This window comes from Cariama cristata, unplaced genomic scaffold, assembly GCF_000690535.1.
Source record: "Cariama cristata isolate BGI_N322 unplaced genomic scaffold, ASM69053v1 scaffold18185, whole genome shotgun sequence".
NCBI lineage: Eukaryota > Metazoa > Chordata > Aves > Cariamiformes > Cariamidae > Cariama > Cariama cristata.
This window is the reverse complement of record NW_009615988.1, coordinates 23,712-45,980: the sequence shown is the minus strand read 5'-3', so window position 1 is coordinate 45,980 and position 22,269 is coordinate 23,712. Positions and strand designations below refer to the sequence as shown.

At 38.7% G+C, this 22,269-nt stretch overlaps 1 protein-coding gene across 1 annotated transcript; it reads left to right on the top strand.

Moving 5' to 3' along the window:
• The first annotated feature begins 263 nt into the window (after positions 1 to 263).
• GTF3C3 (general transcription factor IIIC, polypeptide 3, 102kDa) lies at positions 264 to 20,873 on the top strand. Its single transcript, XM_009700015.1, has 18 exons — positions 264 to 372; positions 1,473 to 1,577; positions 4,097 to 4,290; positions 4,711 to 4,834; positions 5,345 to 5,536; positions 5,817 to 5,982; positions 7,021 to 7,168; positions 8,916 to 8,988; positions 11,172 to 11,275; positions 11,903 to 12,074; positions 12,531 to 12,733; positions 13,347 to 13,448; positions 14,365 to 14,500; positions 15,164 to 15,401; positions 15,771 to 15,961; positions 16,624 to 16,748; positions 19,439 to 19,591; positions 20,544 to 20,873. Exons 1-18 carry the CDS (start codon positions 264 to 266, stop codon positions 20,664 to 20,666), a joined length of 2,658 nt encoding a protein of 885 aa, XP_009698317.1. The 3' UTR covers positions 20,667 to 20,873.
• Positions 20,874 to 22,269: the final 1,396 nt, after the last annotated feature.

Genomic DNA, 22,269 nt, shown 5'->3' with positions numbered 1-22,269 from the left:
CGAGCCCCCGACCCCACCCGCAGCGCCTACCGACGCAGCTCCCCTCAGACCCCCGGGCTCAGGAGCTCCTCCAGCCCAAACCACGACGGTGCCCGCTCCCAACGGGCAGTGCTCCCTCCGCCCCAAGGCCGCACCGTGGCGGGGTGGAACTCGTGCGTGAGAGCGCGGGGCGGGGCGGACGCCATAACGGTAGGGACACGCGTCCTGCACTGAACAAGGTTCCCCTGTGCCGGCTGCGGCTGTTCCCGCGTCGTGCCGCAGCGATGTCGGGCTTCAGCCCGGAGCTGATTGATTACCTAGAGGGGAAGATCTCCTTCGAGGAGTTCGAGCGGCGGCGGGAGGAGCGCAGGAGCCGCGAAAAGGGGGGGCTGCTCCCCCCGCTCGGCCCGGCCCGGCCGGCCCGCTCCCTCCATGACAGCACCTGGCAGGGCACGGACCGCTTCAGGAGGAGCCTGGCTTCCTCGCTTCTGTGCGTGTGGACTTAAGCGCTATTATGCTCGGCTATTGATTATGTCTACATAACTGTTAATTTCTGGGCAAAAATTATAAGAAACTAACTTTAATTTGTAAGGGTCATTAGGTACTGGTAGAGCAAGTTGTTCAAGGGAGCACACATCTTTCAGAAGTGCAGAATGCAGCATTTTGGTTCGTGCTGATGCGACTTGCATCCCTGGGCTCGGCAAAAACTAGTGACATTTACCTTCAGGCACCATAATTAATTTCTTCTTTCGGCTAGAGCAATAAGCAGAAGCAGGTTTTGATATAAAAAGCATCCAGCGTATACTGCTACCGCTCTCCCACCATGTTCTGTGTGAGATGTAAGGAAGAGATCCAGTTTGACTTCTTTTGGTAATCATTGTGGCTTCTTGGGAGCAATAAATACAGGGAGACACAGCTTTTGTGTCTGCAGGTAAGCAGATGGAGGTATTATGAGAAATTCTGTATGCTTGATCGGAGTGGTATAGTTAACTTTAGCTTTGCCATCTTTATGTCAAAAAGCAGCTGAATTTCTGTATTTCCTGGTCTTCAGAGAGCAAATTCAGCAGAAGTCAGCTGTCATGGAAGGACAAGCGATATCCTAGGGCAACTTTCTTACTGGATTAACAAGTGCTATTTTGATATTTCATTTTGTGTTTAAAAAGGTAGGCTTCTAAAAGGATTTGTCACACCTGTAACTTTTTTAAATATGGTCAACCATGTCATCTTACCTCACTGTAATGCTAAATAAGCAATAGACTAGCCTCTTCAGTCAAAAGTAATTTGAACAGTCACCATCTGAGTCACCTCACCTTGCTAACATAAGTGTCTTGAAAGCAAGTAATGCTAGAATTTTTTTTGTTTAAAAATATAGCGCTTGCTTCACTAGCAGTGCAAAAGCTGGAAACCCATGGTCTAAATGCTAACTGTAAATATTAGGGGAAATAGGAAGGAGTAATGTTATAAAGATGATAACTAATATCGTTGGTTTGAGTAGGATGGCGAAAATGCGTCTGCTGAGGAAAATGCTGAAGATGTAGAAGCTCCATCTTCATCTAGAAAAGCATCCAGGAAGTCCCAAAGTCAGGATGAAACTGATGGTAAATGTTAACATAATATTTTCAGTGAAAAATATAATTAAAAGGTCATTGAAACAATTTGCTCTTTGATAGCTGAGTTTTTATAGATACCTGGCTGCTTCTTTTGAACTTGTGGATATTGAAGCACATTGTTAGAACATATGGATGTTCCAAGCCGTAGCCTGGTTTTTAACTTTGTTCAGTGTTTTTAAGGGGCTGGATCTGGCCACTTGGCCATCTTTTTCTGGGAAAACCTCCATTTTTCCCCTCCTGGCTTCTTAACCACATGGTCTCAATTATTTATTCTCTCTAAAGTTACAAATAATTTGAAGCTTTTAACTTACCTCAAGAAGTCTGTCTGTTTTGTTTTGGCTTTTTTCCTGTTCATCTCTTTGCTAGTCTTTTGCTGAGACTTGAATGTTTCAGAATATTTGATTCTAATGTGTGAGTGTCGCCTTCTTCCATTGTCATCCAAAGTGAAATAAAATAGCTAAAAAGAGGAGTTTCTTTTTTTCTCTTTCTTTGTGTTTTTTCTCCTGCTCAGTTATCGTTTTGCCTCTTTAGAGTGTCTCTGTTTATTTCTCTCCTTATTTTCTGCTGGATATTCCTAGCTACAGATTCCCTGGCTGACTTTCTTTGTGCAGTTACTGGGATGGTAATATCTCCTTAGGTGCCTTAGCAAAATAAGCTTAACTTCCTTGGAGTTCCTACTTAGTGAAAGGACTTGCAGGAAGTGGTAGGAGCAGCACTTCTCTCTTTAGTTTGTATCAGTGCTTGTTGATCCCATGCCTCCGGTTCTGGATTTGAGCCTGGAATTTAGAGTGCTGTAGTCTGTTTCAGACACCTTCTCTTCAGAAGCTGTACTCCATGCACCGGTCAGGGCATATTCTTGTGGGACTGCGAGTGCTATGAGATAGCAAAATGCAATTTTTGATCTCTTTGTGTTGGTTCTTAGGTTCCTACTTAGGTTGCTACTCGCACTGCAAATTCTCATCATTGTGTTTGGGGGTTTTGTTGTGGTTTTTTTTCCCTTTTCTTAAATTTCAAAACTAGACCTTAAATTGTCTCACCTAAAATGTGCGTCAGTGATGCCTCCATTTTGAAAGTATGTCCAGACCTCCTCCTAGAAGGACAGAAAATGAGCACTGGAAGTGTACTTGGAGCCAGATTTCTGTGGTTCCTTATTGACCCCTTCTTTTTGCTGATATCTCTGAAATACTTCCAAGCTGCTCTTTTCTGATCTGTATTGTACCCAGTCTGTTAATTTTTTTTCATGCACGTCATCTTTATCTAAGAAAAAACATATCCTGATAGATTTGTGTGATAGTGTTACTTCTGCTCTTACTACAGAGAACACAGAAGTCTCAAGAGCAGTCAGAATCAAGGAAGCATTGATAATATTTATCACTATGTAAAGAGTTGCTATTAGAATCAGAGTGAGGATATTCAGAAGGAAAATGTTAGAAAAGGTCATTGTTAAAATCACTTTTGATACACGAATCTTCAGAGCTAATCTATAATCTTCAGATGATTCCGGCAGCCAAAACGACTGGGAAAAAAAAAAAAGGGGAAATTAAATTAATAATTAGTTTTTTTCAGATGGAGGGGGAGGAGAATATTCTTGATTTTTAGATGCTTAATATCCAAGTCAGAATAAAAATAACCAAATATATTCAAGTCAGAAAAAAGTTAACCAAAAAAATAACCATAAACTGAGATGTAGTAGCCAATTGCCTCTTGTATATAGGCAATACATGATAGATTTATTTTTTAGTCACAACTTGATACTGTGGTTATTCTTTTATCAAATTTTTAGATGCCCAGTCACACAGCTGAAACCTTTGAACACTACATGTTTTGATATTTTGCATAGATATAGACTTGTGGGCGGTTATAACCCTGGGTTAACTTAGTAATGAAAAGTTGTAACCAAAAAATGCAACAAATCTTTTAATTATATGCATTAAGCATATTTATTTTTGATATATGGCATCATAGTCTTATTTATTTTAAAGAATTTTCTTTTTTTTCTGGAGAAATGTGAATAATCTGGATTTTGCATTTACACATGTTAAAAGGTACTTACTGTCATGACTAGAATGGTTACAGCATCTTGTTTTAAATTACTTCTAAAAATTGGTTGCTGCATTATTGTTTAGTATAATTGTCTGCTCACTTAGCCTCTTCAGCTGAAGTTCAGTGCCTGAAAATTGCTTAATATATTTCTCTTGTATGGATTGAGAAAAATGTTAAGTAAACTGTTGCTTTGTTCTGTGTGTTTCTGTGTGCTTTCATTTCAAATATCCAAAAAATGTTAGAGGCTGGGGTATACTAAGCGTTGGTGATGAATAATGCAGAGTTTTAAAACCAAAGAGGTTGTAAATAGTTTTTCTGCATTTCTGCAGGCCTTTTTCTTATGAAATAGCTGTTTCGAGTGGGCTACTAATTATGAAGAATTCCGTTTTCTCTGCACTTGTCCTGATAAGCAGCGTGTACTCTTGATTATATGATAAACTGTTTTTTGCTTCTTTCCCAACCAGGAGAAACTTCAGATGGCGTCAGTAAATCTGTTCACCGGGTCTTTGCATCCATGCTTGGGGAAAATGAAGAGGAAGAGGAGGACGAAGAGGAGGAAGAAGAAGAAGAGGAAGAAGAAACTACTGAGCAGCCGACAGCTGGGGATGTTTTTGTGTTGGAGATGGTACTTAATCGAGAGACCAAGAAAATGATGAAAGCAAGTATTTGAACTTTCATGTAACTTCCTTGTTAGTCCTGAAACATAGTGTATAAATGCCAGTTTATGTGATTCTAGCTACTTGCTGAGAAACTTGCCTGAAAATAATTTCATGTAGGATACTTCTGCTTATGTTGGTGTCACCTGTCTTTGTTTTTTAAAAAATTAGTGTAGATTACTGTTTGAAAACGGTAAAATATAATGAAGTGAGTTTTTCCGGTGTCTGGATTGTGTTTGTATTAGATATCAGAGGTACTCTGTCAGTTGTGAAAATTGGCAAGTATTTTGGTCAGTCATTTTAATATCGCTAGTACTTAAATAACTCGTTATTAGGTTGTGTTAAGCACAAGTGTGACTGATGTCTCCTGAACTTGGGCACAACTGAATCCTTGGTAGAAATAATATCCCTTTTCCATTTAGGAGAAAAGACCTCGCAGCAAACTTCCTCGTGCCTTGAGGGGTCTGATGGGAGAGGCCAATATCAGATTTGCTCGGGGAGAACGTGAGGAGGCTATTCTAATGTGCATGGAAATCATTCGACAAGGTATGTTAGAATGGTAAAACTTTTTGGCTTTAAGGATGGGGTGAAATTGCTATGTATATCGGGAAAATACAGTGTGGCTTCACTGATGATGAAAATACTCTGCAAGGAAAGTCACTGTATAAGTAGTGTGGAATTAAGAATATGTAATGCATTTCTTTTATTGTTTTGCTTATAAAAAGAAACTATCACCCTAATTCTGCAGAGGCCTGGGCCTTTGCTTAGCTTTACACAGTTTGCTTTTATTGTCTTTGTAGAACCAAGGTATAAACATCAGAATGACTTACAATGTAGAGTAATGCTATAAATGGTTGTTGGTAGATTCAGTCAGGCTGTTAAAAATTTTGTGAGAAGGAACTGGAAGCTTGTCTGCAAGTTTCTTCTGAATTTAAACAGAACAATGTTGATGTTCCATATAATTCTGATATCTGTTCTTTGCAGAAAGGTACGTTATTTGCTTTCAAGGTGGTTTTACAGCAATAGTTCTGAATCATTCTTTTTGTCTTTTCTCAGCTCCTCTTGCTCATGAGCCGTTTTCCACTCTTGCCATGATCTATGAAGATCAGGGTGATATGGAGAAGTCATTACAATTTGAACTGATTGCAGCTCACTTAAATCCTAGTGATACTGAGGAATGGGTTAGACTAGCAGAAATGTCACTGGAACAGGACAATATTAAACAGGCTGTTTTTTGCTACACAAAAGGTAGTGTAACAACCATTTGAATAGTTTAAAATAAATGTTAAGTGCTAATGGCAGTCATTTTGTTTTCTTCTGCTTTCCAATTTAGTTTGCTGCAGTTTGCTAAGACTCTGGTACCTCTGTTCAGACTTTGGTAAAAGATTAATGAATCTTTAATATAGGATGTCCTTTTCTTACAAAAACCTTGTGTGTGTCTGTTAACACTCATCTAGTCAGGGAAATGAATGTGAAATCCAATGTGACCTTTTCCTAAACTAGACTACTAATATGCTTTTTCTTGTAGCTCTGAAATATGACCCGACTAATGTGCGTTATCTATGGGAGAGATCAAGCCTGTATGAACAGTTGGGGGAACATAAGACAGCTATGGATGGCTACAGGCGTATTTTGAATCTCCTGTCTCCCTCTGATGGAGAGCGCTTCATGCAGTTGGCTAGAGACATGGCAAAGTAAGTTGGATTTTAAAATATTGTCATTTGGTTTTCCAGAGTTTCTCAAAAGCTGGTATTAATAAGCTTTGCAGCTGATTCAAGCTGGGTGTGTAGCTGAAATCAAGGAGTGAAGGTGTTTTTGCTGGGGGTGATCCCCACACAGGCATTCACCCCCCAGCTATCGTGGTGTTTCCAAAGCATGATATGTGGGAATTATCCTGTGTAGGATCAGTGCATCATTTTAGAAGCGTTACATTCTCTTTAGAGAAAGAGAATAAATACTGATTACTAGAAAAATGCCAATAGTACACAATTATATACAAATGCAGTACATTTTTAATCTATATAATATCACGAGAGACGTGGAAACTTAATGCCAGCAAATCTGAATGAAACAAAACATTCAATCTGAAATACAAACTATCTGCAACAGAATATAGTTTATATGTTGTTTGTGATTCATTTCTGGAGCAAGTAGAAATCTGCCTCCTCCCGTTTTCTGCTAATGAGAGCAGATCAAGTCTTAGAAGCTTGCCTGAGACAGAGAAGGCTTGTAGTCAAAGTGTGTAGCTCTCTTATCATAGTTTTTAATAAGTTGTTTAACTGCTTTATATCTCGGCTTTCTTATGCATAGTTTGTAGAAAGCTGTTATTGGCCTGTTTCAAAACAGTTGAAGTCTTTTGATCTTTGTGGTTGTGAAATGCACCAAAAAAATGCAAGGACGTGTATTGTAACAATATTATTATTGGAGGTTTTTCTGAAATCAGGTTGATGTGATACATTATTGATACCTGGCTTGAGGTGGGGGATATTGTGATGAAAACTCTGGTAACGTCCTATGTAACTGATGGTAATTATTTTAAATATATAAAAATTGTCAACAGTTGTAAGGAAAGAAAAAACACCTCCTTCTCAATGTCTTTTGTAACTTACTCTTGCTAATTAACGTATTTTACTAATAGGCAAAAATAAAAGAAAGATTAAAATCCTTTTGCGAGTGTTCGAAGTATGTATTGTCAGTTATGTCAAATAGTATCTCATATCTGTGTTTTATAGGAGTTATTATGAAGCCAATGATGTCACCTCTGCTATTGAGATAATAGAAGAAGCCTTTACTAAACACCAGAGCCTTGTCTCCGTGGAAGATGTTAACATCGCAGCTGAACTATATATTTCTTCTAAACAATATGACAAAGCATTGGCGGTATGGAGAATTAAGCGCATTTCTGTGTCATGTTCAGGACCTTTTTGCCAGTCAGGATGAACACTTTATATTCCTGTAGTGCTTAAATGTGGTCATGTTTCTATAGTGATAGAGCTGATCAGATACAGATTGCTTTCTATTAGTTCTGTAGTAATTAGCATTGAAGTTAATGGCTTGATATAATAAGTTGAGGGCTGATAGACTCCTATGCTGTTCCAGGTTTAAAACTTTGGGACCCTTCCTCTCCTTTTCTACAATTGCCATAATCTTAGTAGCCCCAGAAGACCTACAAGCTGGTTTTGTGAGTACTACCAGCAAAGGGCATTCTCTAAGTTGAATGTTAAAAGGATGACACTGGATGATCTAATGGTTCAAATGCAGACCATAGTGCTTTATCTGGCATACTTGTGTTACAACGAATAATTTATACATCAAGCATACGTTCCAGAAAGACAAAACATCTTGTCTCAAAGGCATCAGGAATTGGAGAAGATCACTTACCTATTCCAAATTTGTTCTAGCAGTTTTTAACTCTCACTTTTGAGGCATATTTCTGAATTGATTTGGTCTGGCTTTGAGAGGAAAGACTGCCATTTTTGTGCTTTCCAAGATAGATTGGAGAGACACTATTAGTTGGGACTTTCTCCTTGTGAACTCCTTTCTCCTTCTTATTTGCTGATATTAAATTACCTCCTTTCTTTTTTCCTTCTTAAGATGTTATTTATTTATTTATTTCTCTGTCAGTGCGAAGCATCATGAGCTTGCAAATAATTCCTCTGACCCTTCTCTGTACTTCTCATTTTAAAAATCAGTCAATTTTATGTACACAGTATTTAGCTGCTAGATTTATTAATACAGTACTGAGTCGTAGAACTGTTCCCCCATTTCTTTTTGATGGTTCTCCTAGGGTCTATTCCTGTGATAATGTTTTTTGTTCCTGGATAGCTGAAACTATATTTGAGCTGGTAAGCTGAGCCTTTAAAAAATAACTGTCTTAATACAATCATCTGGTATGTTCCTCTAAGGGCCATGTTGTCTGTGTTTATGACTCCTGTATTGGCAACAGTAATGATTAAATATTTACTTTTCAATTCATGAACAAAATACCAAACTGCATTGGGTCTTAGACCAATGGTCCTTTACACTTGGACATTTCTCCCCTTGCAGCTCCCCATTGGCAAGTGAATGTCTTGAATTGTCTGTCTTTGGTTTCTATTTCTTTTTTAATTAGTTGGTCTATTGGGTTATAGTAGTTTTATTGAGGTCATGATGTATATGACCAGGGCTGTTTTAAAATGTCTGTATGTAGCTGTGTTTTTTATTTAGTTACTTCTTTTAACTGAGACAAACCATGCAGTTTCCTTGCAGTGTATTAGGCTGAGGAATCCTTGGAGCACTTTGGAAAGATCTGTGGAGAGCTTAGCGGTTTACCTGGTGCTTTGCTTCCTTTTTCAGTCTTCCAAAAGGAATTAAAAAAAGCTACAAACGTTAAAAACTTTTCTAGTTGTGATGAAAGTAACTGTTGTATTTGCTAAAGAGATGCTGATTGGATCATCTAAGGAGTCCAAAAATAGTGGACAAAGACATAAGGTGATCAAACTCACTGCTAGTCAACTAGCCCCATGTGAAATCAGCGTAGCTTTTCTTCTGATAACATTTGTGACGTCTAAAACAACTGCCATGTGGGTTGTTTGCTCCATATATCCTTTAAATCTTTAAAATGATCTGAGTTACTTGTTTGTTTTAGGTTATTACAGATTTTGCAGGAATTGTACTTGAAAAGAAAGTATCAGAAAAAAGTCCAACTGAGGAGAAAAAAGGTAAGTAGCTAACAAGAGGTTAGTATGACCCTGCTGTTCGTCTAATATGACATCTTTCTTTCCATTACCTTTTGAATTCATGGTATATTTTGATGCATGTTGACAGGCTTTTCTCTTTTGAAACTTTTCAGCGTTTTTAATGAGTTACATGGCATGACCTCAGCTTTCTATGAGGAGTTACTCTGATGTCCAATTAGCCCTGCTGACTCATTAAGGACAAGGACTGCTCTCCAGGCAACTGGAGGCCTTTTAAAGTTCTAAACATTCTTTTGAGTGTTCATGTCAGACCAGTTATTTCTACCAGCTAAATAGCTTCTGAAAAAAAAATTAGGTAAGCTTAGTGGCATCTGTACTCAAGAATATCAGCCTTTGACCTGGGACTAATATTTTTCATAAACCCTACTTCTGTTATTAAACATTAAATTGTTTTGGTAGATACAAATCTAGGGATACTAGCTTGTAATTGAATAAAGTAGGTTGTCTCTGAGAAACCTGCTTTGTGAAAGTCATTGCTTAAGTCTGACAACATTTGTTTGGGCTGTAGAAGGGTCACAGAATGCCAGCTGCCTAAGGAGACAGTCTGTTCTGTGGTTAAACTGGTTGGTTGTTTCAGCAATCCGGTTCAAACCCAATGTAGGTATAAGATACTTCTGTTGGCTTTTTGCTTTAATGGACTAGGTAAAAATACAATTGATCAATGAAGAACTGTCCTCATAGAGACTTCTAACAGGTAATTTATAAGAAGCAAAACCATAATGAGTCTAGGAACTATAACATAGTGTTGCCAAGTTACCTGGGGTGTGCAATTTCTTAAGACAAAGCTTCTAAACTACCCAAGAGCTTGGTTCCCCACCCTCTGTTGCTTTATACCTTTTTTTGACCTGCACTGCTGCCCTTCAGAAAATAAAGAAGTCCACTTTTCAGAGTAAGCTACCAATTGATTATGGATTCAGGAGCAAGTAGCTTTTGGCTTAGCTGGTGCTACTAGGGTAATCTGCTAATCTTTTTAAAAAGATACAGGGGCAGTTCTAGAAACCCAGGAAAGCCAGGAGACAGTGACCGACAACCAAAGTCATCCAGTTGCTGAATCCAGTGCTGCAGGTAAGTAATTTAATTTTCTGATTTCATACAAGTCTATGAACTGCTCATATGCACAGGAACCAGGTTGCAATCATATAAAAATTGGGAAAGATTTCTAACAGCAGAGAAATAGGGCTTCACCCAGGAAAGGTTTCCTGTGTACTATCTTCCTTACTCAGAACTTACTTCTAACCCAGCCAGCCACCAAAGCCAAAAGCATTCTCCCAGGGCTTACCCCCTTTGAAAAGAAAATTTTCATTTTGTAAGAATTTATCAGTAGGTGAACAGTTACTCTCATGCTGGGTGTTAAGATGTTCAGAGAATGATGAATTAATCTGCATGTTGTGATTTGCAGTAATTGGATGTGGATATAGAAGGTAATAGGGAAGCCTCATGTTGGAAATCACAGTTTTCTCAGGTTGCAGCAATCGCCCTTTGAATGTCTGGTGTAAGAATTAAGGTGAAGGAGACCTTAAACAAGGTAGTTAAGGAGGTGTTATGACTGCATGTGAAGGAAATATGATAATGGAGTTTTGCTGTGTGACCTTTGATTTGCTAGCATTGTCATGGGTAACTACTTTGTTGCATGTTTGCATTCTCGTTAGATTGCCTTCTGTCTGTGTGTTGTGCAAAGTTCTGTAGTTCCCTGTGCTTAACAATGTATACAGTGAGATCTCAGGTACACAGGACTTAGCTTAATAAGAGCAAATACCTTAATACAGGGTATTTCCTTCAAAAAGCAAGGAGAAGAGGGTACAGGTGCATAAGTTGCTAAAGGAAAGCTGTATGAAGCAAGCACATCTTAAGAGCACGAAGGCTCTAAGCACATCCTACAAGATCCTGCTGTTGAAGTTGATGCAGACTGACAGCACCTGATAGTTCACATGAAATTGTTAGGATCAGAGACAGCTGGAACAACTTCTTCCTACTATCAGGAGAGATACAAAAGAAGGGGAGAGGCCAGGCCTACACCAGCGTTTGCTAGAGTCGATGAGAATGTATTTTCTTCAGTGGAGCTGAACATGGCCTGGAGGGGATGTGGAGCTTGTGAAGTGCTTGTTAAAACCTATGGGTTCAGAAAGAAATTCTTTATCTTCTTACAGCTGTGGAGAATATCAGCTGCTGCATACCGGAGGGCGTTCCCATAGACATCACGGTCAAGCTGATGGTGTGCTTGGTTCACTTGAACATCCTAGAGCCGCTTGGTGTAAGTAGAAACCAACTCGGAAGCTGGGGGATGTTCTAATAAATTACCAAAGCGAGTAATTTTTCCTGTCTTCATATGACTGAGGTCATTGAGAGAGCTGAGGAGATTCTTTTTACTTCCCTCCCACTCCAAGAGAGAAACCTAGCAAACCTGTAATAGCAGAAATACTATTTTTGTCGCTATAAATTATGCCTCCAGTGGAAGTTATTACTAAAGCAGAGTAAATCACAGCCTGTGTGCTGTGACAGGCCCAGGATGACATTTGCACAGTTGTTCCAACACTAAGGAGCACATCTTCACTTTGTTTTAAAGCCCTGCTAAATCTGAAGACTGTTCTTTCATAAAGAGCAGTCCTCACTGATGGGCCTTTTCACCCATCAAGTGGATGTGAAATGTATGGATGGGAAATGTCTAGAATAGAAAAACATGGCTTTTTCAGGAATTCTGAAATTCAGATTTATTTATTTTTCACTTTTAAACTAACATTTAAATAAAGGAAGTGTAGTTCAAAATGCAAATAGAATAAAACTCATAGCATAAAAATGTAAGCTTCCAATAACCATACATTAAAGAAATGTCCTTGTTGGTTATTTGTGCTTTTAGTGTTTTGTGTGGTTTTTTTTAAAGCCTCTTTTGACCACTCTGGTGGAGCAAAATCCAGAAGAAATGGGTGACTTGTATTTGGATGTCGCAGAGGCATTTCTGGATGTTGGAGAATACAACTCAGCACTGCCTCTCTTGAGTTCCCTCGTCTGTTCAGAACGATACAACTTGGCTGTTGTCTGGCTTCGGCATGCGGGTGAGAAGGAGCAGGGCTGCTGAACACGTGGTACTGAGAGATGATAAGACAGTGCTGAGCATTTCCAGGGACTTTTATCTAAGATCACAGGAATTTTAGATTCACATGTTGAATGATAATTGGTATTTTCAAAAGTAGAATTGGAGTTTATTCTGACAACCCTGTCATGGAGTGTTTTCTTGTTCTTCATATAGATTGAAATTTACTTCAGCTAAAAATACTTTTTTTTCATGTAAATGAAACAGACTCTATTCTGCATTCCATCCTGTGTCAACTGATGATGCTTTAAGTGAAACTGGATGCATTGGTACATATTTCTGAATATTTTCACTTTAATAATACATGTTTTGGGTGGTTTTAACTCAAAACATATCTGAGAAGTACGTTAATTGTTTTGTGAGCTTTGAAATCTTTTTCTGCCATTTAGATGTATTGTGTTGTTTTTGGTATTTCTAGAGTGCTTGAAGGCTTTGGGACACATGGAGCGTGCTGCAGAGAGCTATGCCAAAGTTGTTGATCTTGCTCCATTGCATCTGGATGCAAGAATCTCACTTTCAACACTTCAGCAGCAGCTGGGCCGACCTGAGAAAGCTCTGGAGGCTCTGGAACCAATGTATGATCCAGATACACTGGCTCAGGATGCTAACGCTGCCCAGCAGGTGCGTAAAGTCTTCTGTGCTTCCAGTTTAAGATGTATTATTCTGCTAAACTATGGTAGTGCGGAAAGATGTCAGTTATATAGGACCAGGGATTGAGACTGACTTACCTACAGCATGGTGAGCCTTCAGAGCACGGCGAATGATTCATTACAGAGTATCAGGGATGAGTCCTCACGGCTCTTTCTCCCTGACCATTTTGTCAGTATTTCCCCTGTCCCACCTGATCACTTTTGTGTGACGTACAAGCTCTTGGCCACTGAGAACCAGTCGTGATGCCAATCACTTTGCATCAAGTTGATCAGCCGTTGCTACATACAAGCCACATGGTTTGGCCCCTGTTGATTGTAACTGATGGCTTAGCAAAGGTTCTGTACCCCCCCTCCAGCAGGACCTTCACTATAGGTAAGAATTATGCCAAATTTCTCTGAAATTTGAGAATTTGAAACAGTAACTACTGCTGGGCAGTTTAAGATCTTACCTGCTGCTGCTGAGATTCTTACAGCTTTCTAGAAGCTTTTACAATCCTATTAGTACTATATTGAGTCATAATTGTTTGTTTTATAAACTCCCTCTCTGTGCAAAAGGTTGAATAATAATGTTCAATATTATCTAGGAATTAAAGCTACTTCTCCACCGTTCAACACTGCTGTATTCCCAAGGCAAAATGTATGGTTACATAGACACTTTACTTACAATGCTGGCAATGCTGTTGAAGGTAAGCCAGTCTTTCCAGCTACGCGTTAAGAAATTGGACAGCTATGACTTGGGTTAAGACCAGTGACAAACGAACTCAGGAGGAAAGCTAGTGGGTTTTATATGCAAATGGTTTCATAATTTTGTTAGATAATAATCTTGTAGGGAGCCTGTAACACTGGTGTTCCTGCCTGTAGTATTCAAAACAGAGGACCACTTGGATGTATAATTCTTAACACAGTGACTTCGACTCCCTGTTTCTCAGTGTGGACAGAACACACTGAATACTAAAGCTGCTTCTTACCTTTTTAGCAGTCAGCGTAGTGCTTGCTTGAGCTGTTGATACTGCCTTCTATTTCAACAATTTTCTTGTGAATTTCTTAATTTTTTTTTTAATGTTTTCTTGTGATAAAATGACCAAAGAAGAATTTGTTTAGCCAGTAAATACAGTGGTGGTGGTTTTGTGTTAATTGGTTTTTGGTTTTTTTTAAATAGGGAGTGAGGGAGGGGAATAGTTAGGCCTCAGTTTTATCCAGCTGGTCAGAGCCATTACTATTGTATTACGCTGGTTGAATAGCGGACTACCCACATATTTCTGAAACTGATACAGAAAGGCATTGTTCTTGTTATGCCTCTGTGCAAGTAGTTTTGATTTCAATATATACAGTGATGTTCTAATCCCAGGAGAAGTCTTTTAAGTCATTTAAAGAGCTTGTATCTTTCTTTTGCGTAGCCCGGTTTGTGCTGGGGCATGAGACAATGCAGAGATAATACACCTCTCGGGAATGTTCTGGCTTGTGATCTTGCTCTATTGTGGCGTTTCTAAGTTGCAGATGGTTTTGGTGTGCAACGTGAGCAAGATGGATTGGTCATAAAGCTGCATTTGTCTTAGGATGTATTAATGTGATCTGAAATGCTGCCCTTGAATTTGTTTCTAGGTAGCAATGAGCAGAGCTCAGGTGTGTTTGATATCTAGTTCCAAATCTGGAGAGAGACACCTCTATCTTATTAAGGTGTCAAGGGATAAAATTTCTGACAATGACGACCAAGAGACAGCAAATTGCGATGCAAAAGGTAACAAATGTTTAGTAAAAACAAAGCAACAAGATGAATTCCTTAGTTCTGAAAAATGAAGTAAAAGTTACTATTTTGCGTGCTAAATCCATGCAGTTCATGTTAACATTGCTTTATTTCTAGGGCAAAGAAGGTAGCAAAAATGAAGATAATATAACTTAAGGGAACAGTCCCCATTCAGTGAAAAACAGTAAGATTACAGAACGATTCAGATTGAGAAGGACCTCTAGAGTTCCTATGGTCCAACATTCTCCTCAGTGCAAATAAGAACATAATAGAAATACATGTTTTAAAAGTGGTGTGATTTTTTTTTTTTTTTTAAAAATTTTTTTTTTTAATGGCCCAGGCTCAGATGAGCCAGACTACACATTCTTAAGCACTGTTGGGTAGATTAGGAAGAGTAACTTTAATGCATTCATGTAGTATGTTCACAACTTGAACTGTGTGTATTTCTTGCCATTTGTTCCCAAGTTTTGACTGTTTTTTTGCCGGTGTTTTAGAAACGGCAGTTAAACTGAAAAAAGTAAATATTTTATCTTTATTTTACCTGTTAATGCTGAGAGGTTTTTGAAAAGATTAGTTTAATGTATGCAGCTTTTTAGTTTTTTAGAGTTTAGCTCTCTTGTTTTAATTTTCTCAACTTACTGACTTCAATATTTTTAGCAATTTTTGCTGTTCTCACAAGTGTTCTGACAAAAGACGACTGGTGGAACCTCCTCCTGAAGGCTATATATTCCTTGTGTGACCTCTCCCGGTACAAGGAGGCAGAGCTACTAGTGGATTCCTCATTGGAATATTATTCATTTTATGATGACAGACAAAAGCGCAAGGAGCTGGAATACTTTGGACTCTCTGCTGCAATTCTGGACAAGAACTTCAGAAAAGCGTACAACTATATCAGGTGGGGTACTGACAAGGCAGAGCAATCTTTTCTGCAATTGTTTCTACTGAGGCTGTAGTCATACTGCTGAAAATATTGCTAAAGGAGGCAGGCTGATGCTTTTCAGCTTTTGCTAAAACAGATAAGGCTAAGGAAACCAAAGGAGCTTTCTGATAGCCTTTGATTCCAACCAATGCATAATGCAGTAGATTTGGTTGATTTGGCCAGAACCATTGGTTCTGTCTTTCATCGTCAACTTGGCCTCAGTCACTGACCTGCTCTTTGATTGTCTCTTCTTTGTTATCTTTCCTAAACTGTTGAGGTTTTATTGCAGATACAGTATTCACTAATTAGCATTTACTAATTTCTTGTATACTTTTCATTCTATAGGATCATGGTAATGGAAAATGTCAATAAACCTCAGCTATGGAACATCTTCAATCAAGTTACTATGCAATCTCAGGATGTCCGTCACCATCGCTTTTGTCTCCGCTTGATGCTGAAAAATCCTGATAATCACGCATTGTGTGTCCTAAACGGGCATAATGCGTTTGTATCTGGCAGTTTCAAGCATGCCCTTGGTAATATCGTTAATGTTCTAATATTAACAAACATAACAAGTGAATGGTTTTTTTCTGAGAAAGATTTACTAAAGTAATTTTTCTCATATATCACAAAATTATAGGTAGCTTCATAGTGTTAGTCTGGTGCTTTATTTTGTACACAAATCAAAGCATCGCTGAAGTTTTGCTAATAAAAATTAAGCTGGTATGTTTCAAGTTTAGCATACTTTGCAAATAGAACTAACTTGCAAAGATAATTGAAGGCTAATAATAATAAAGAAGGACAGAAACAGACCAATTTAAACAGCAAATAAAACTGGACATTTTAAGCAGGCCTTTGAAGCAAACCTGCTGCTTTCAGTCAGGCCCTCCAAGTGTCACACTTAAGATGTGTGGCCTCCAGGATATAAATCCCAGCAAGGACCATGTTTGCCTTCTGTGTCTGATTGCTTTCTGCTTACATTTTTACATCACAGTCTGCATTCCTCCTTCAGAATCCAAAGAGCATTGAAAAGATAAAATTTTCTTTCATGTCTTTTCCTTTATATTTCAATGTGGGTATATTAAACTATTTCTTTTCTTAGTTCACACTTCTAATTTGAAGATTTTTCTTTTTTGCCCTTAAATTCTTAAGGAATGCTTTTCACAACAAACATCTTGATTCAATTATTTGCTTTTAGGACAGTACGTCCAAGCCTTTCGTGCAAACCCAGATGAACCTCTGTACAGTCTTTGTATTGGCTTGACTTTCATCCACATGGCTTCTCAGAAATACGTGTTGAAAAGGCATGCTCTTCTAGTACAGGTGAGTTAGTGTGATTATTTTTACCTATAGTGTTTCCTGGCTTTGTATCTCCATTTAAATACCTTTTCATAATTACAATGGCATTTCAAAAGAGGGAAGTGGTGAAATGTGAACACAGATGAGTGTGAACTATAGTTATACTCATCTGAATCTCTTCTCTTTTTAGTTAAATGTAGCTTGTTCTGCTGTGTGTCCGCAAGGATTACTCACATAGATGTTAGCAGCTGCCGGCTGTTTGTGAAAATATTACTAATTTCAGTGTTGATGGCTGTAGTCTGGTTTTTCTTCCAAACTTATCTTCTTGCCCTGCCTTGCTCTGAAGTGCTGTAGAGTAGGATCTACGCCACATGCGCTTCATAGACACGTCTCATAAACTGCGATGTTGAAGCAAGTTTTATAGACTTAGAAAGCGGGGTTTTTTCCCTGTCTTCCTTTTCTCTTCCCCCTTTTAGGTGCCTCTTATAGCTCTCTGTAAAGATCTTGTAAGCTCCAGTTTAGGCTACCCTCAATTTTTCAGCTTCCTCACATTTTTCTTTCATCTGCCAGATCCAGTTACAAACCACAGGCTGATTATTCCCAAAGTAATTTCCTCCACTCTTCACCAAGGATTTTCATTAACTCGAAATGCCTTTTAATTCCGGTGGCTACTGAGCTCAGAGTCAGCAGAATATGGTGAGGATCCTGAGCTCTCATGACTTCTGAATTTGCTGCAAAACTGTAGCTTGCACTGATTTTGACAAAAGCTATAGGTCCTCAGCTACTCTAAACCAAGAGCAATTATGTCGATATCCAACTGAAGACATTTTGAACTTGCAAACTTTGGCCTAATTTTAATATTTTTATCCACTTCTTTCTGTAATCAGCCTGCCTGTCTTATATGGGGTGCTGTGTTCTCCTTTTATAATGTACTTAACGATGTCCTACTTAATGCTGCCCTCTGGTGATACAGTTCCCTGCTTTCTCTCTTCTCATTTCTTGCTTACTATACTTGGTATTTTTACATCCTCTCTTGCTCCTATTGTAGTTGCTTAATAATTGAACCACAGTGACATACTGGTGACCTAAATTACGATCGTTAGCTGCTTGTGTCTGAACTAATTCCTCATGTTGAAGGAGGTATCTTCTCTGATTATCAACGTGGTCCCTAGAAACAAAGTCCTCTACAACAGAATCATCACATTCCAAAGTGCTAACAAAATGAAATGCACGGGAGAGGATGAAAAAGTTGTGTGCTCAATTTCTCCCTTCTGAATTCACCTCTTCTATCTGTCCCTCCTAAGTTTCTCCCAGCGCTCCTTCAGTGTCAAATGAAACACTGCATTTTATTGTAAAATAATACTGTCTGCCTCTTTGTCTTTCCCTTTGTTCTGCACGGGAGGTAGCTCTGGTCTAATGGCTTTCATCTTCATAGCATTATACAAACCTTGAGTCATGAAGAGTCCATAACACACCAAGCTGGTAGGCAGTGACATCCTACAGATGAGAAACAAATCACTTCTCTTGCTTTACAGCACGTCAGTGTATAAATGAGACTGGTTTGTTCCAGCAGTGCCTGGTCACTGTCACTTTATGCATTGCCCCGTTTCACATCTTCAGGGATGTCAGCACCCGAAGAGGCACGTAGTACCTCTTGGGTCCTGCTCCTCTGTCTGAACCACAACGTGCCACATAGGAGGAGCTGGTATTCAGACTAAGGTTGGCAGCGAAATTACATACACCTGGGATTCTGCTAGTCATATAGTTCAAATATATGAGCATATATTTTAGTTTTAAAGTAAAAGCAAAATAAGAAAGTATAACACAGAGTACTTTGACTTTAAATTTGTTAAAGCGTAGCACTGGAATTGCTGGGTGTAAGTTTCCTTTCAAATTTTGCTGGAGACTTGGCAGTAAAACACCTGCTGGCCTCAAGAAGGGACATGAACTCTCACCTGCTGCTTAGCATATATGGAGTTTTCATGCCCTTGTTCAGGGATGTTTATTTTTGGCCACTTTATAAAATGATACACTGATAATTTCCCTGATAACTGGTATTGGAGTAAACATTTATATGCAGCAGAAGATCAAGGAAAGAATATGCTTGCATACTTTGGTATGTACTTCATAGAGTTCAGAGTTTTGTAGAATTCTGGAAAGTTGTAAAATTAAACCATTTCTTGCTGCTATCCAAGGCAAAGAGTGAAGGAAAGAGAATGAAGGTTTGGAGCTTTTTTCTCCTTTAATTTAAAAAAAGAAAAAAAAAGTGGGAGAGGATTATTTTTTAAATATTTTTTTAAAGAAAAATAAGGTCTTGCTCTAGCCTGTCCTTTGGCTGCATGTTTTTTAAGGTGATCAGCTCATCCGAACATGAACCAGTCTTATCTGTGTGTATTTGACATAAACACACACATACATACATACTTAGGTATCTAGCAAGCTAGTGCTGTAAGTCAGTATACTAAATAACTATGTGTTCAATTTATTAAGAAGATCTACCCATTGTTACCAATGGCAGTGAGACAGACAGAGCACAGTTGTTATGGTCTCAACAACTGAATGTGACACATTTTTTGCCTTCAACTTGCCTGTGGTTTTGTGGGGAAGCATAGATCAAAAGTTTGAATAGGTACATTTAAACACCTGTTCTCCAGCGTATTTTACTGCCGTCTTCTTAAAGGGAATGTTCACAAATGTGCGTGCTGTGTGTACAGGGGTTCTCCTTCCTTCACCGGTACTTGGACCTGCGTGGACCATGTCAAGAGTCTTTCTACAACCTCGGCCGTGGCCTTCACCAGCTGGGATTACTGCACCTGGCAATCCACTATTACCAAAAAGTGCTTGAACTTCCTCCTCTCACCTTAGAGGTACTGGATCTTTGCAAGTTATATACAGAGAATAAAGGCAGGTCAACATCAATAATTTCTCAGCCGTAGTTAAAATAGGTACATAAAATCTGTGTAGTTCAGTTTCCTTCAATTTTTATTGTGATTCCTTGTCACTGAGAGCCCAAATCTGATTGTCACCTGGTAATGTATTGAAGCATGGGTTAATTTCAAAGGTTTATGAATTTTGAAGGATTTACTAATAGGCTGAAGTAGCAGCAAAAAGGGTTGCTAAACGACTTTACCTGAATAAGTAACTTTATATATATTACATACCTGAACTTTATATATATTACATGCAGTAAATTATAATTCGAAGCTCTGTCTGCTCCCCCAGGCTATAAAGCAGCATGCTGCAGCGGTATCAACCAGTATTGTCAGCCCTGGTTTTGCTCTAAAATTGGTCTGTATGAGATCATCGTAATCGAGGTGTCATACATTTCCAAGTCTGGTCTGAGAGAAGGTTTTTGCCTAGCTTTGGTATGGGTAGGTAGAAAAATTACAAGCATATTTAGGAAATGGGAAGGGTTGGTAAAGTAAGAAAACGGGTGTTAGTCAGTGCTGGGAGCTCAAAGCAGCAACCTTGTGGCCATGGAAAAGATGCAGGCAGTAGTCACCCTGGGATTGTAGACACAAAGCCTTTGCATACAAAGGCAGATTAAGAGAGTACTTCCCTGGTTTATGAGCTGGCTCTCTAACTTACAGCTACTCTTTTGAATATGCAATTATGTAACTCTTTGGTGATGAACAACATGTGGAAACTCATTAAAGAGGGAGGGATACTCAAGGAATACCACTTCTTTTGTTTCTCTACAGCTGAAAGCCTATCTAAACCATGAATATGTGATTTGATTCTACTGTAATTGCTACTTGTGTTTCACGTTTTATACTATTGTTGCATATAGATAACTTTTTAAAATAATTCTTTTTACAGGGAATAGAAACTGATCAGACAGACTTGAGAAGAGATACTGCCTTTAACTTGTCGCTTATTTATCAGAGCAGTGGAAATACCAGAATGGCACAAAAGATGTTGTATACCTACGCAGTTGTATGACAAGGTTTGGGGCAGGTGGAATTGATACTCTTTGTATTAACCTTTGCATTACGCAGTGCTGCGGAAGCTGGTTTTCTGTGGAACTTTTGGTATAGATGGTCAGCAATATGTCTGGTCCTGTATAGAGCTTTATGGACTTTTTCTACTTCTGACATTTGAACTGTATCGCGTATGGATGGAAACGGTCTGTTCTGCGTAGAACACTGACATGCCCAAGTGTGTCTGTTATTAGCTCTTCTCCTTTGGTGCACTGCTCTGTAATCTGATAGTCAGTCTTGTAGATAGAAGCAAACAGTGAAGACTGAAGCCCAGTGCTGCTGTTTGTTGTTTTGGGTTTTTTTTAAGGAAAATTTACAGTGTGCAGTATTACAACTAGTTCCCAGTGCGGTTGTTCAAGAAGCCCTATTCACTGGTGATATGGATTTTTTAACGTGCATCATTAAATTCTGTGATATGGAAGAAAAGGGGCTCATACTAATCCCTAGGGGATGGAGAACTCAGTACTTCAAGATCTCTAAAGTATTCAGAATTTTCTAGGAGTTCATCTTCCCAGCAGCTGTTCTATTTGAAGGAGATTGATTTCTGTTTTATTGAAATCAGGGTGACCTCTGTTCTTCTTCTGAACGTGTTAATAAAAATTCTGAGGTTAATGGTAATGTTTGCTCATTCTCAGCAAACATATATACTACTGAATAGCTTCTAGCAAAAGTTAATATAATAATATCATATAGCTTATTATTTAACATACGTTGCAAAGGGTGTGGGTTTTTAATTATCTCTGACAGTTGAACAGTAGCATGCGATGCTGGAAGCATGCTGTTTCCAAGCCAGCAAGAGAAACAGGATGCAATGCTTTATCGTAAATAAAAAGAGTATATAGTTATATGTATATATAGAAATGGATATATGTTATGTGCTACAGCAAAATAAGGTTGAAACATATTTTTCAGCAAGGTAGTTTGCTGAATAGAAAACAAACTGTGCTGGTCCCTCCCCAGCACACTGGTTACTTGGTATCACGGCTAACTACCGGTATTGGCTTTCAGCCCATTTTTACATGTATTTGTGTTCTGGAATCATTTCACACAATTGCAAGCAATGATTAAGAAGTAAGTCTTGCAGAATTGCCTAGACTAATTGTAAAGGTAAGGGGATTTTATTGCAAATCAAACATTAAATTACAATATATTGCATGTCCACTTTACTAGAGATATGCTGGGCCATAGTGAGAGTACAAAGGTAAGACACAAATACCAAGAAAGTCTCACTAACTCACAAAAGGACAGCATGTTTTACTTGGAAATACTACTTGGCAGCACTGCCTAAATACAAGTCTCATGCCAGGTTTGCAGAACTCTAAATAGCCATTTTAGTTACGTTAGCCTGGGGCATTCGTAAGCTGCAGAAGAAGGGAGCGAATGACTCCCTTGGCCGCCATTTTGTTTCTCATTCTTTGTGATACCTCATCACCGGTTTTGACACGGCAGCCAACCTTTTGCTGTGTGAACTGGAGCCAACTCACAATGTGAGTACAAGCATAGTATCGTTGCATCATTTTGGGGTAAAAATTCTTCCACTGAACCTTTCCTTATTCTTTATTGGC

Excerpts from the sequence above, each read along its gene's own strand:
- GTF3C3 (XM_009700015.1), top strand. The coding sequence starts at position 264 with ATGTCGGGCTTCAGCCCGGAGCTGATTGATTACCTAGAGGGGAAGATC. Across the intron at positions 5,983-7,020 it reads TTGGCTAGAGACATGGCAAA|GAGTTATTATGAAGCCAATG; the intron begins GTAAGTTGGATT and ends TGTGTTTTATAG. Across the intron at positions 19,592-20,543 it reads TTCCTCCTCTCACCTTAGAG|GGAATAGAAACTGATCAGAC; the intron begins GTACTGGATCTT and ends TTCTTTTTACAG.